The following is a 14615-nucleotide window of genomic DNA, read 5'->3' on the forward strand; positions in this document are numbered from 1 at the left end:
GCTAGATTTTTTACTTTCTGCATGAAAAAACAACAGAGAGCATCAACTTTGTAAAAAATATTAACTCCAAGTAATAGCATGGTCTTAATTCCTGTGTGTTTCTGAAATAAGATAGAGACCAGAAGCTCCTAAGGATTAATTTTAAAAACTGAGATTTACTTCACTTATTTAACAAAACTGCTGCTATTTTTCACTTAAAAACATCATGGCAATTAGGAGCTTCCTTATTCTCTTAAAATTATGAATTATTTGAAGTAGTGAGAAAACCCTATCCTCTCTATTATTAAATTTTTACATCTAATTCTTCAAAGTAGGCCAAGGAGGAAGATAGACTTAAGCTTCCCTAAAGTTCTTGAGTGAGCATTTTGATCTGGGTAAAGCTGCATCTCTCATCTTCTAAGAGTTATGGTTCTTTTTTTTTTTTTTTTACTGATGCAGTGTTTTAAACCCATGTGTAGGTGTGCAACCTATTTCATCTATGCAACACAAAGAATCATGTGAAACAGCTCTCTACCATTATGAGACCAAGGCATTTTGTAATACTGTTAAGAGCTTCATTTTCTTCATTGAGGATTTTAAAGTTCTTTTTCAAATTCAATTTGGGAAATTATATATAAGTTGATGATACTCTGGTAGATCACTACAACAATTTTTTTGTAAAAAACAAATTTAAAAAAATATTCATAACAAATCTATTCCTAAAAAACTGAGTATTACAAAAGTGTTAATTTTTGGGTTGCTGCTTCAGACTCTCATTTTAATGCCCACTTCATCACACTTTGATGCTAAGCCATTTAAGAAACTTTAAGAAGGTTGTATGTTTCTTAGCAATTACAGGTATACCCATAGTTTTTAAAGCCTGACATGAAAACTTCATTATTTCCATTTTGGTACTGCAGCATCTAGAATTGAAAACCCTAGGCCATGCATTAATGTCTTCCTAATTTAGGAATCAGCAATCCCAAATCTTATCTGCCATTTTTGCCATTTCCATCCCATTCCCACCACTGTCAGAATTATTTTCACCTTCTACCCCTTTCAAGTTTTAAATCCTCTCTTCACTGTATTCATACAATTTTATTTTTGAACATCTACACTGGTATAAAAATGCAAGAAAGTGGTTTAGTTTGAGGATTGTTCTGATTGTCATCAGGATTATCTGCAAGTCAAGTTTTCTACAAATCTGACTATATCACTGACAAGAACACCTCAAAAATCTTTTTATAACTCGAATCTGATTTGTTTCTTCATTAGGAACTGTATAAATTATTCAGCAATATGGTTCTGTTATACAACTATACACATGTATAGAATTCAGCTCCTTAACTAAAACAAGCACTGCTGATTTTTGTCCAGAAAAAGCCTAACAAATTCTGTCGAGAAATCTACTCTTCCCTGCAGCACAGAAATGGTACACCATCTATCATTTGAGAAGTCGGGCTCTGATAGTGTCGATTAGTTGTTCTTTTCTGTTACAAAGGGTAGACAAAAACCTGCACAACAGGTTGTGGGAGCTTGTTTCACAGAAGGTTTTGTTTCATTACAATTTTCAGAATTAATCAGAAACTTGAAACTTTTACTGAGAAAGGCCAGCTCCAGTATTTGATCTTCTCAGTCTTGATCATGGAGGGTGCTAAGCACTACAACTGTAACCACACACACAGACTTGGATGGTTGTTGAAATTCTGCACACCTTCCAGAGGTTTAGTACCTCCTACCAGGTCTTAGTTCCTGATTTTATTTTGATACTTTGTCATTGTGTTTATTTTTAAATCATCATTGTATGCTGTTATCTCACTATTTAAAACCTGTGAATGTTGGTTCTGAGAAGTTAAATCAAAGAAGTCAAAGCTACCTTGCCAAGTTTGACTTTTTTGTTTCAAGTTCATAATTTTGTTAATAAAACTTTGTCAGACAGGATGTAATACCCAGTATCTAGCTATTTAAATGGCACAAAAACTAAAGTTTCATCTTCGTTTATTTTAAAATCAAGAGAGACTGGTAAAATCATGTTGTTCTGCTTTCATTATCTCATACTACAATGAGGAAATAATTTGCTTAAATTCCTTATGCTGCTAAGATCATTATGTGAACACAGTTAATTTTCAGAAACATCTGAGAAGCAGCTACTACTATACCTGTTTTATAAGTAGCAAAACTGAGTCAGAGAAAGGTTCTTGTGGCTTAGGCATGACTGCATATAAATTAATAGCAGTGCTGAGATTAAGGCTGAAGAGTTAGTAAGTATTGGGTGTTGGCGCAGTTCACTAGAATACACTACCAGGGCACATTTTTTCCACATCGCAGAAATTCTTTTTGTGAACTGCAGTGCTGGGCAACCCTGTAATTATGCACAGAGCAATTTAGGACAAAAAAAGCAATAATTTTTGGCTCAACAGGTTTACATGGAACTTCAGAAACTTACTCTCACTACCAATAATACTCATTCAAACAGCTGTCTACTCAGGCCCTGATTCTCTCTTAGGCCACTTTGTGCTGCTTGGACAGTAGTGGACCAGATAATTGAGCCCTTATAGTATAGTGTAAGGACTAGTTCTTATAGCAGCCTCAGAGACCCTTACTAACTTCAGTGAGGCTTTGTACTAGTGCACAGATTAATTCATGTGGAACTAATTGCAGAACTGTGACCTAAGAAACTGGTCTAGCTCTATTTGCTTGTTATCCAGTCGTCAAAATGTAGTGCTCATTAAGTGCAGAAACAAAGGGTCCAGATGGATTCTTTATATATGAGAAATGTTTCCCATATAAAAAGAAAATAATGAGTAACACTACAGTGGAATTTAAAACCTTATTCAAAAGAAGGGAAATTCTAAGGCAGGTCTTTTAATCAAAAATAATTCAGAGGCCCTTCCTCTATGTATTTTATGATCTACTTTACCTAAAAAAAAAAAAGTCATTTATGTAAAATGTACTTTGACTACCTGAGTTTATAGAATATGAATGAGACTAAAACAAATGCCTTTGAGTCCCACCACTTTCTTTCATAGCGTGAACTCCATGCTTGGTTCCAGTTGTGCTCTAATCACTTTTCTCCCATTCCATAACACAGATTTTGTGTCTTACAAAGGACACTTATGGATTCCTCTAACTTAACCAACCTGCTGAAGTCCCTAACAGTATGAGCAGACAGACAGGGGTCACTAACAAGAGAGTTACAGCTGTTTCCTTATGTCAGTAAATGGCAATAAGCTAGTGTAGGAGGTATAACAGCTCATAAAATTTAGCATGAAGATAATGAAGATACTATCCACTGTATGGATGTACCAATCTAAAAACTGATTAAAAAAAGAGCAAAACCACAAAGAGATTAAGAATTGGAACTAGCAATTTCCAGAAGTGTTCAATGTTACAGCATTTTCAAGTTCAAACATGATCTAGAAGTGCGCTTGAATGCTCTGCTGCCTAACATCACTGAGGATGCAGTTTCATTAAGTCTGCCTATCTGCCAAAAAGGGCAGTCCCACTCCTCTCCAAGGCAAATTCCCTTGTGAAAGTACCAACACTTGTGCAGCCATGCAAACAAATTACCTCAAGGGAATTGACCTGGCTGAAAATTAACCTGGTAAAATAAATCCTTTTTGCAGCAGGATCAATTCTCTGATCCAACTTTCTATACAGCCACAATTAGCATAAACGCTAGTACTAGACAGTAGGGAAGAACATGGAGTCAGGAATGGGAAGAAGGGACAGTTGAGTTTCACCATCTCTATGGTTAATGTATTACAGATAAAGTCATGTGTTGCCTAGTTGGATATAGAAGATCTACATCAGATAGGCACCAAACCATTTAACATTCAGTAAATTGTAACTGGTTATGCCAATTAACCAAACAATTAACCAAATAAGCAAATAAAGCAGTTGGTGCCAACTACAGAACAAAATCTACAAAGTTCTAGCTGAGAAGTTTAGGTTGCCACACATCAACCCGTCGATGGCTTCCATTTGTAAATATATCTCAAGCACCATTTATCTGTTCCCAGCAAGATAAATGGATACAGGCACTCCCTTACTCCACTCCCTCAGGCAATGGAACCCACCGCACTTAATCATCCAGTAAAAGCTTCCAACCCTGATTAGCTGCCTCTTTGCAAGTGCCTGTGTTTCTGAAGGTATGCATGAGTAAAGCTACTTACCTCCTGACGCTGTTTTGCTGTGTAAAGACCTAACCACAAGGGGATTCTCAGAGACGTCTGTCCTGTTATCTCATGCAATCTGAAGCACATCTACAGGATCAGGCACCACAGAGTAAACAGGCATGGACAAGACTTCTGAAGGTTGGTAGCTAGTGTGTATATGCATTGCATATATGATTACACTCAAAATCCCAGAATTCAAAGCACTTGGCTGCAGTAGCAGGGATTGTTGCTTTTTCATTAATGCTCAAGATGTACCTTTTACATTATTAACCCAGATTTAAAAAAACAGCAGCACAAATAGCCTTCTGAATCTGTTACAGTGAAAAATAATTTAATGGCTTCAGTAGGACTACCCATAGCAGTAATTGATATTTGAGAGAGCAAATCAGGAGTGCAATCTGGGACAATAAAACTGCATGTTACAATCAGATATGTTAAGTAAGTACTATACAGATGTTCATGTTCAGATGTTACTGTTATTTTTGAAGAGTAAGTCATGATATCTTTTCCCCCTCTTCAGGTGTAATCCTTGGATTTTCTCTCCGATCATATAAGATGAGCTATCGGGAAGTCAAGTACTTTTCATTTCCGGGAGAACTACTCATGAGAATGCTGCAAATGCTGGTCCTCCCACTAATTGTATCCAGTTTAGTCACAGGTAAAAAAAGAAAGAGTTTTTTTGTTCTTTTAAATAATTTGATAAAGATGTACACACTAAATCATAAAAAATAAACATTTCATGTCCTAGAAGTGTTATAATCTGCAGAAATACCTTTGCTGTTGCTGTTTTAGAGACAATGTAACAAGAGGTTTGAATTAATATACAAAGAAACTAAAAGATGCTTTTCCCAGTTTCAAGACAATCTAATTGCACAAGTTACTATATATAGTTGCTACGAAGCTGACAGTGTACTCCACTTTCTCCTCTTACTTTCTGAACAGATATTTCCTCCACAATGTCTCAGCGTTATCAAAGATAATGTATCTCAGAAAAATAGTTCCAAGACCCAAGAAAGTTAACATTATTGATCATGGGCAATAACCTATGCCTGTAAACTCAGATCTGTAAAGCATCTGTCTACATTCTAATCTTTTAGCAACAGATTAGGAAAAATAGCGATAGATGGAATAGATTGGCTAGTTTGGAAGAAAGATCATTCCATCAGTTCTGGTTTCCTGTCTTCTGGTCAGAAACTCTCTTAAGCTCCAAGCCCTCTTTACTAAATTATTCCTTGAGATAGAGACATAGCAATTCATTTCTTATGATGATGTATGCCTTGTCATTCCACTTAAGTTTCACAGAAGAGCTCTCAGATCTTTTATGAATGTTCAGGATACACCTGTGATCTATTTATCCTATTAAGTATCTAAAGAAAAGAAAGCATAGACTTTGGTCTACCAGCAAATCAGTGGTACAGCTTGGAGAACTTAATCAAAACTGCCCACTGTGCACAGTCCTAGGATTCAGAGACTATAAACTGTTCCCTATCTCATTGATTTTCAAATACTTTAAGATCTCCTCTTGTAATTGCAAATGAGCATAGACTCCATCTTCATAGATACCAAAGATAGTATGTAAGTATGTAAGCTGTTAATATAACAGCAGAAAACTAGGGTATTCATAGTTACAAAATCATTTGCCTTCACATATTTCAAGGAGAATATTATAAAATAATATTATAAAAACACATATTATAAGGATACTGAAAGCTTAATGGACACTGAAACTAGACAGAAATTTATAAGTCTTGTAGGGGAAACAATCAGAGGTTTTACCAACCAGTGTATAATTCTGTTACATGTCATATCTCCTTGCTGTCTTCTTGTCCCTTTCACCTGCAGAACTCCCCAGGTTGGCTGGGTACCGATAGAAGAACCATTAAAAGTAGAGACATTTAGCCTTTTTCAGTGTCAGCTGAGACTGGCACTGCAGCTCCATTTTGTAGGATAGGTTATTTCAGGAGAATTTACTTGCTCAGTTCCTCGTAATTCTGCATCCATATTGGTTCTCTGAGAATGGTCAAGGTAAACCAAGAAATTAGGTAGATCATCATATACAAGGATTTGAATTCACTTTCAAAATTTTAAGTAGGAACACTTTGTTCAGGTAAAGATCACCTCAGAGTGAGGTGATCACCTTTGATCAGGCAAAGCCACCTCAGAGAGTCATGAGCATCACAAGGATTTGGACTTGTGATAAAACAAGCTCATTTGCTGTATCACCAGATCTCAGTAGAGATTTTGTGATATACCAGAACAGTAAGTTTCCAACTAATTCTATTCTGGAAGGGATCTTCAGTCTCTGGATTCAAACAATACACTTCTTTTTCGATGGCTTTTTTTCCCCTTTAAATTCTCTGGAGCCCTTTATCATTTTTATTTTAACAATTATTTCCTTTATTATATAGAGGCTTTTGGCAAAGAAAAATCTTATCTATCTATAAAATTTGTCTTATTATCATACAAGTACCTTGTAATATTAAATGGCTTATTCTTAGCTTCCCTTTGAAGTAGAGTTGATAATTTTCAAGATTAATTACAACGTTTTAAACTTCTTTAGTCAAGCAGGGAACAATCAAAGAAAACTCGCAATTCACAAATGACATTTCATTCTTTTTAAAAAATTGTTAAATACAACAGGACTATGTCTTTTTTCATGGGATTAAAAATCATTTCCCAGTTTACTGCTAAAAACTGTGGAAAAACTGTTTTCTACACTGAACAATACCTCATTTAGCATATAATTTTTTTTAAAAAAAAGATGCTCTTACATATTTGTTGCAGAACTCTCATACTCAAGTAAATATACAGGTATTATTGAATATCTAAGTAATAATGAACCATAACCTTTACAGGTGTACTACTATTGTGCAGTTTTATAGATGCTACTGGTTTCTTTTCTTTCATACATTTACACACAGAATAATTCATTGGATAAAAGTCTTATGTTTCTCAAGTCAGTCTTAAGACCACTCTCGGCATCCCTGAGCCAAATCTCTTACTTCCTGTATTTTGTTTGGCAAAGCAAAGCAGATGCCTCTTAACTAACCACAAAAAGATTCCTACAGGGTCTTGCACACTGATAATGTCATCACTTCTTCCAATTGTAAATTACCTGAATAAATATTTTTACTGTTTGCAGGCATGACAGTGTCTCCCAGATATGATATTCTGGGTTTCTGTTTGTATTTATGCAAGTGTGCTCAACATAACTGGTTATGACAATTTCAGAACATATGGACTCTGAGGTATTAGAAATAGGCTGGGGATGATTACATTCCTTGGCAAATTTTGTGACTGTCAAATAAATTAGACCAATAAAAGCAAAGTAATAATTATAGAAGCTACGGGCTGCTACATAAATGAAAGATAAATTGAGGAAGTGAAGAATTCTACTATACAGGTAAATGGTTCAGGCGGTTATTCACAGACTCTTCAGAAAATAAACTGTAAAAGGTGAAATCAACCCAGTCGCATTTCTCTATAGCCTGTTTTGGTACTTTCATGAAAGAAACAATGCAGAACCACATTCAGAGGTTTCTACTCATATTTGCCTTATGACTTAACATTATTGCACGTGGCTTAAGCAGGTATGCAGTTTTCTCCATGAGATTCTATCCACTGATATATATGTTACCAGGCATGTACTAACATCTGCCTGGGAGAAAATAGAGGTTATTTGCATACCTTTCACCATCTTTTACTGTTTATAGGAAAATATGATTATATGAATATCTGTATTCTTTCTTTTCTGGTTTAGACACAAATCCAACTGCGCCCTCTATGCTGGTCTTTATGCTCTACATTCTTTCAGATGGGAGAACTCCTAAATCTGCATCTCCAATTAGTATCTCTTTCAAAGTCAGAGGCAAAATCAAGGCACAGTATATGGCAGGCAGCATAAATAACCAAAGAAATAGATTAAATTCCCATTTGGATTATTTTATGGCCAAATCTGAGCTGAATTCTTATACAAACACAGGGCTGACAATTTTGCTCCATTTCTGTTTTGAATTTGCTGCAGTTGTAGGAGTTCAAAATATTTTACTCCTGCTTATTTAATTATAACTTGAAGCATTTGACATAAACAAATAGCTTGGCATAATTATTTTAAAATAGCATCGACCCTAAATGATATATAATATAAATATGTATGCATATGATAACAACTCATCATGAAATAGACAAAGACTGCAAGATTCGCACCAGCATTAAAAGCACTATGTGTTAACATTTTTTGAACTGTTACAGGAAGATCATAACAGAATTGAAATTCCAGCCCTTAAAACTGGCCCACAAGTTTTATCTGCATGTTTCAGTTATTCAATTAATATAAGGGCTTCAGAAGAGGTACCTTTTCTTAACCAATCTATATATTCCCTGAAATCACATTCACAAAAACTATTCATGACCAGTCTTTATAAAAATGTAGTTGGAGCATAACATTTGTGACAGATACTAAAGCTAGAGAAATTTTATAAGGGTTATTTGAAAATATTTTGCACAATTCTGGTCATAGCACAGTTTAATAGACAGACTACTTCTCCTTCCCCAAAGTTTTGAAAGCCTGGAATCTAGATGTACAGGGACATTAATTTTAAATGCAAGTAAACTAGGATTAAAATCTGTGCATTTCTTTCAAATATCTTTGTCTGGTAAAGTATAGGAAAGCATAAAAAGCCCAGTCAAGATCTGAGACTAATTTTCACTGCACATTGCAGAAACAGTAAGAAAATACTTTATTTGCTGACATAAATCAAGCTGGGGAAAGAGAAAGGGAATGTAGAAACAGTGAAATAGTGAAGTCTGCCGGCTCGCCAAAGAGTACACAGCAGGTCAGCAATAATAGAATCAAGCAAAGATCCCAATCATGAATACCAGTACAATGCACTCTGCATTGTACGCAAGACGATAATGCTTGTTCAAACTGTTAATGGGAATAACACTGGTATGGCACAAATGAATCTTTAATCACACACCAGGATTTTGTGTGCAAGATTCTGTACAAACACAAAGACTGTGAATCTTCTTACACAGAAGGTGGCTGTATAGTAAAACAATTCAGAAGAATGAGTATGGAAGGTTTACCTCAAAGAAGAAAAACATCTTAGTATGTAGTCTGTAGTATGTCTTTGTTTATATTCACTCCCCTTTCTAATTCGGATAATGTCATGAATGTCTTTCATGGATTCTGGAAGATACAGAAACTTCCCTGCCTCTGATGGAGCCTTTCAATAACAGACTGCAACACTGACAACTGCAGGAGACACAAGTGACTTTCCTTCGGGCAGACTCAGAGACACAAGGTTTTGTCCCCAGGCTTTTTTAACATGTTCATAGTATTCACCACTACAAAAAACACTGAAAGTGTTGACAATGTGCAGAAAGCTGGAATTTCCATGTGTGGATGTCTCTTAACTAACCTCAGATGTACACATGATGCTTTTGATTTCAGCTGTCAAAAGCGTGCAATGAATGGTGACAATGTCAAAAACAAGTAAAAACAAAGGCACACAAAGTGAATCAAGTAATAAAACAAAACACAAGAAGAGATCACAATTAACATCCAGTTTACAGATGCAGTTGCATGAAATTACCTATAATGAAACAGGGTAAGATTCAAAGAAACAGCTGAACTTGAAATAGTCTCCAAGCCACTCCCTTATGTAAGTCAGGAAAAACACAGCATCTGGATATGAACAGATCCAACTGCTGAAAAGCCATATTTTGCCCAAAGCAACTTATGGATATAAAGTGTGGCAAATCAATGCTGTGACATGTTGCATAACCTTAGGCAAATCATATTTCCCTTTTGTATCCTGGTTTTCTTTCTCCTTTCAAATGTAGTGCTGGTGAAGTTTTTTTATAGCTACTAGGCAGAAAAGATGACTATATATGATGGAAATTTTAATGAAGACGTGTAGATTAAGTTGTCACAGCTCAGCAGATGCAAAGTATATAGCTATTTTAGTTATATCACTGTAGAGATGGAAATAAACTTAAACAAATAATTACAGCAAGAATGATATATGGAGCCATCAATCTGAGACAATTGCTGCAGAAATATTACACCCAAAGTTACCTTAGTGACTGCTTGCAGCTAGCTATGCTGATATCACTGATAATAAGATATGCATAAATGGACAATATTTTTTCACTAGATACAACTGTTTAAGAGGAATGTGTTGGCCATGAAGTTAAAAAAAATTCTCCTGAAGTTAACATATGGTGTGATGGACCCAAAGTAGGTTCTATGACAGGGAACTGTGATACAATGGCACAGCCTCCCACATTCAGATAGCAGCTGTACCCAGTCTTCTGTGAAGACATAATTCTAAAACATACTACAGTCTCATGTTATTAAATGTAAGAAATTAGGTTTTATATTTGCCTTTCCAATATTTGGAATGAGGCAGTAAATGAGCCATCAAGTGTACCTGGATACAAATGCTATTAAATCTTATCAAAACACCTATCCTCTCATAAATTATTAGCATTTTCATTTTGACAATTGTAATGTCCTTTATTAATATAGCAAAGTAATAGCAGTAAACATAAAGGGCCAGAATTTTTAATTTGCTCATTCTAACCTCTCACATCAGAGCACACAATAGGAAGATCTCATAAAGAGACCTGTGCATTATCTCTTCAAAAAAGGCTGCGAATCCATCCTGTGTCTAAGTTTGCGAAAGCAAGAGTCACACTGCATGAAGTCTCTACATAGTTCCAGTGTCCTCCTGTCTACTCACAGACAAGTCTATTGTGGAAAAAAGGCTGTCACTTACTACAAGGTCTCAGGTGCTGTCTCATATCAGCCACAAATGTTTATGGTAGTTTCAACAGATGGAAGGTCTCTCCTTCAGCAAGATTCCAGAAAGGGGAACAAATGCTGTGGAGCCACCATTATCCTTCTCCCAGGAAGAAAAAGGAGGGGCCTAGCAGTATTCCCTTTAATTCACTCTGGCAGAACAGACCTAGAACCAGTGCTAGTGCAACATCTTGGGTACTCACAGTAAAGCTGGAAGCCAAAAATATTAACAAAAGTCAGTCTTATTCTTCTGTGTTTCAGTTTAAGAAATATAGCATTCCTGATTCGGTTCATATAGTTCATACATGAAAATTGAGAAAGAGTTAGGTGGTGTTTCGCTCAATTTAACTGATCACCAGAGCAATGGACCCATTTTCCAAATTCCAAAACCTGGAAATTTTCTGATTTTCCAAAATTCTAAGATTTTTGCATGTCCTAAAGAAATTATTTTAGAAGTCAAAATAATCAAAACACATCAAATCAATATACTGATCTCGGTTGACTCTAGTTATAGGCAAAAAGAAGAGAATTGACAGATTCTCTCTGAGTGAAGCACCTTTTGGATTGCCAGTGTATTTGAGCTGCGTCTATATTTGTGTTGGAAGCTTTCTACAGAGGAACCCTGTAGATATCTCCTACAGTAGCAAGCCTGTTATGAGTAACCAACCCATGAACATCCTTGGAGTGAGTTACATTTTTTACTTATGTTTTTCTTTTAATACATAAAATGTTACTAAAAAAGTAACTTACCTTCTTTTTCAGGCAACTCTTTCATCTTTCTCTCCCACCCAATAGTATACAAGCATGTCAATGCTGTAAAAGCTGAATTGTATGGCAGTTTTAATTTTATGAACTTGTACACTTCGTGCTCCCATCACTTTATGCACTCATATAGGTATTTGCATATGCAATTTGCATAAACGGATGACAGTGCTATTTAATTTGAACATCCAAATACTTTTTTCCACAAATAAAGGAAAACTCATGCTTTGTTTTGTGTGTGTCCAAGACCATGACTGGCTAAAAATATGGGCATGCAAGTTACTAAGTTTCTAAAGATCCAGTCTTGTAAACATAATTTCCTGTAGGGATAAAGAAACAATTGAAGAAATATTACTAGTGTTGATCTATGTTGTGTAACAAATTTCATCTCAAGGTAACATGTTTACAGTAGATTCCAGCCAACAGCAGCTAAAAGTATACAAACATGAAACTTTATACATATAATTACTTTAAACACCTGTTTTCAATACCTGTATTACTGTATAAAACCAATGTCTATCGAGTCTGGCATATAGCCTCTAATAATTGTTATTTAGACTGGCACTCAGAGATGAAAAAATTGGAACCTTTTTACACTGTTCCACTCCACAGTCTTTAAGGGAATGTAGGCAGGATAAATTTAATAATTATGTCATGTAATCTAAACTATTCTGAACAAAGCTTCTAAAATTTTAAAAAATGAGTTTAAGTAGCGGCAGATACATTTTGAAAAATCAGGAAGAAAAAAAGGTAGGTTGGAAACTAGTCAACACCTAGAAACAACAATTTTCAAGTTGAAACACAAAAAGAACTATGTGCAGATTCAGTGTGTGTTGGCAATCAGCTTGTCTTTGATTCCCTGAATACGTTTCCTGAACAAGTTTTTGCACAGAAAGTGCTCCAGGAGGAAAAAAACTACACCCAGTTGGAAGTCAGAAAGCATTGTGCAAGGCATGGATGTTAGAAAATCATAATGAAATGTCATACATATTTGTACAATAAATACAGCTTTGGGTGGAACCTCTTACTCAGAAAGTGCTATATGTCTTAATCTATGCAAATACTAAAAGCAAGGAGCTACAGAAAGGATCATAAAATGAAAATATAACTCACCTCTGAACCATTTCTGAGACAATTTTACAATAGGAAATACACAGCCATCTATTTTGACAAGAGCCTGCGGAAACAATTCTAAGTGAACCGAGATCCCACTAAAAATGAAAATGAAGTAAGAACAGAAATTAAGTTCCTGCATATAATGACACTCTTTTTATACTGATTATAACTTAAAAAAGAAAACCTAAGCATGATATACAACATCCAAAAACAGAAAGTATGCAGCAGTGTAGTTTTTGAAGTCTTAGTCTCTGCAAGCAGCAATGCACAAATAGTAAGGGTGTTCAAGGACAAAGTTTGCAATAATTAAAGACAACAAAAACTAAAAAAACCTGTATAAAATCATTCAAGTTTGCTAGAAGCCCTTAATTAAAGGCTGATTTAAATTTCATCGCAAAATGTAGGTTTTCTTAGTGCACCACAACTTTTAGTTTTTTCACAAACTATTGAATAATAGATTGTTATACACTTTTATTCAGTTTACATTCTGCATGGAATCCCAACTGAGTTGATAATAGGTAACAACCTCCCATCTGCAAAGCCTTAGTTTTGATTTTTTATCTTAGTTCAAATGCATAACATCAAGACTTTGCTTACTGACAGGCAAATCACTGGCAAAAACTATTTGGAAGAACACGTATGAGGTAAAGCACCTTGCCTGAGCACTGATGGACTGTTGTAAATCCACAATCTCTTTATTAACATTTCTATTTCAATCAAAGGTAGAAGGACTAAAAATATCTTAGGGATAACTAAAAACAATTTTTCCAGTTTAATGTGAACAAATATGAATTGGTTACAGAAAACCAGCACACCTGAAAATTAAAAAACTCAAAAATATTACAAAATGTAAAATCAGATACATGAGACTGTAAATGAAAATGACTTGGGTTTGTATTTTGTACAGCAAAATGTTTAAAATGCAAAACCAAGTCTCCTTAGCATTTTGGGAATTAGGACACTGAGAGCAAGTATTTTATTCAGGATATTGAAGACTGAACCTGTAAAGAACGGTGTTTTCAGTAATGAATGACTCTGTGATAACGTGACAGATGAACTAGAATGGTGCCAAATGCAAAGTGATACACCTGGGAATGGGGAATACACTACACCTATACTACACCTAATCACAAACTCTCAGATAGCCATTAGTACACAGGCAAGAGTTCTGACTCACTGTGAACAGTCTGGAGAAGGTGACGGGGCTTATTAGTGGAATGGAGTTCTAGAAAAATGCAAAGAGGGATTAAACAGACTACAACTTTTTGTCTTGAAAAAGACACAGCCATAGAAAATCACCATAAAAGTCCACAGAAATCATGAATTATTTGTAGAGGCTTAGACGGAGTAACTATTTAATATTGTATCTCATAGTTATTTTTCATAATAAAGGAAACATGGAGTATCCAATGAAATAACTAGGGATTGCATTTATAATAAAGAAAAGGAAGTACTTTTTCACACGGCACACAATTAAATTGTGTTGTACAGTGCTACAAGCCAGTTAATAGTTTCAAAATTAAACTAGAGTTTACAGATACAGACATTGTTGACTATTAAAATTGGGGAAGTAGCAATTTAGGAAGACCCTAGTCCCTGCTGGTGGCTAGATGCAGGGAGGGCAAGCAAGGGCAGTCAACATTATCTTTTCCTGTTTCTCATAGTCTTTCAGCAAGAATCTGTTAGGTAGAGCTGAAGACAAAGAAATGGGTTGGTCAACCATTGGACTAATTTCCCACAGGTTTATGTTATTGTTGCACTCCATAGAATTT

At 35.3% G+C, this 14615-nt stretch overlaps 1 protein-coding gene across 2 annotated transcripts in view; it reads left to right on the forward strand.

The window, feature by feature from the left end:
- SLC1A3 (solute carrier family 1 member 3) overlaps window positions 1-14615 on the forward strand; it is a 68951-nt gene that overhangs the window by 16283 nt on the left and 38053 nt on the right. For both annotated transcript variants that reach the window (XM_074812429.1, XM_074812430.1), the window contains one exon: window positions 4678-4815. In XM_074812429.1, the coding sequence (XP_074668530.1) occupies window positions 4678-4815 (138 nt within the window). The remainder of the gene's footprint in view (window positions 1-4677; window positions 4816-14615) is intronic.

The sequence above is a fragment of the Strix aluco genome, chromosome Z (genome assembly GCF_031877795.1).
Source record: "Strix aluco isolate bStrAlu1 chromosome Z, bStrAlu1.hap1, whole genome shotgun sequence".
In the NCBI taxonomy this organism is placed as follows: Eukaryota; Metazoa; Chordata; class Aves; order Strigiformes; family Strigidae; genus Strix; species Strix aluco.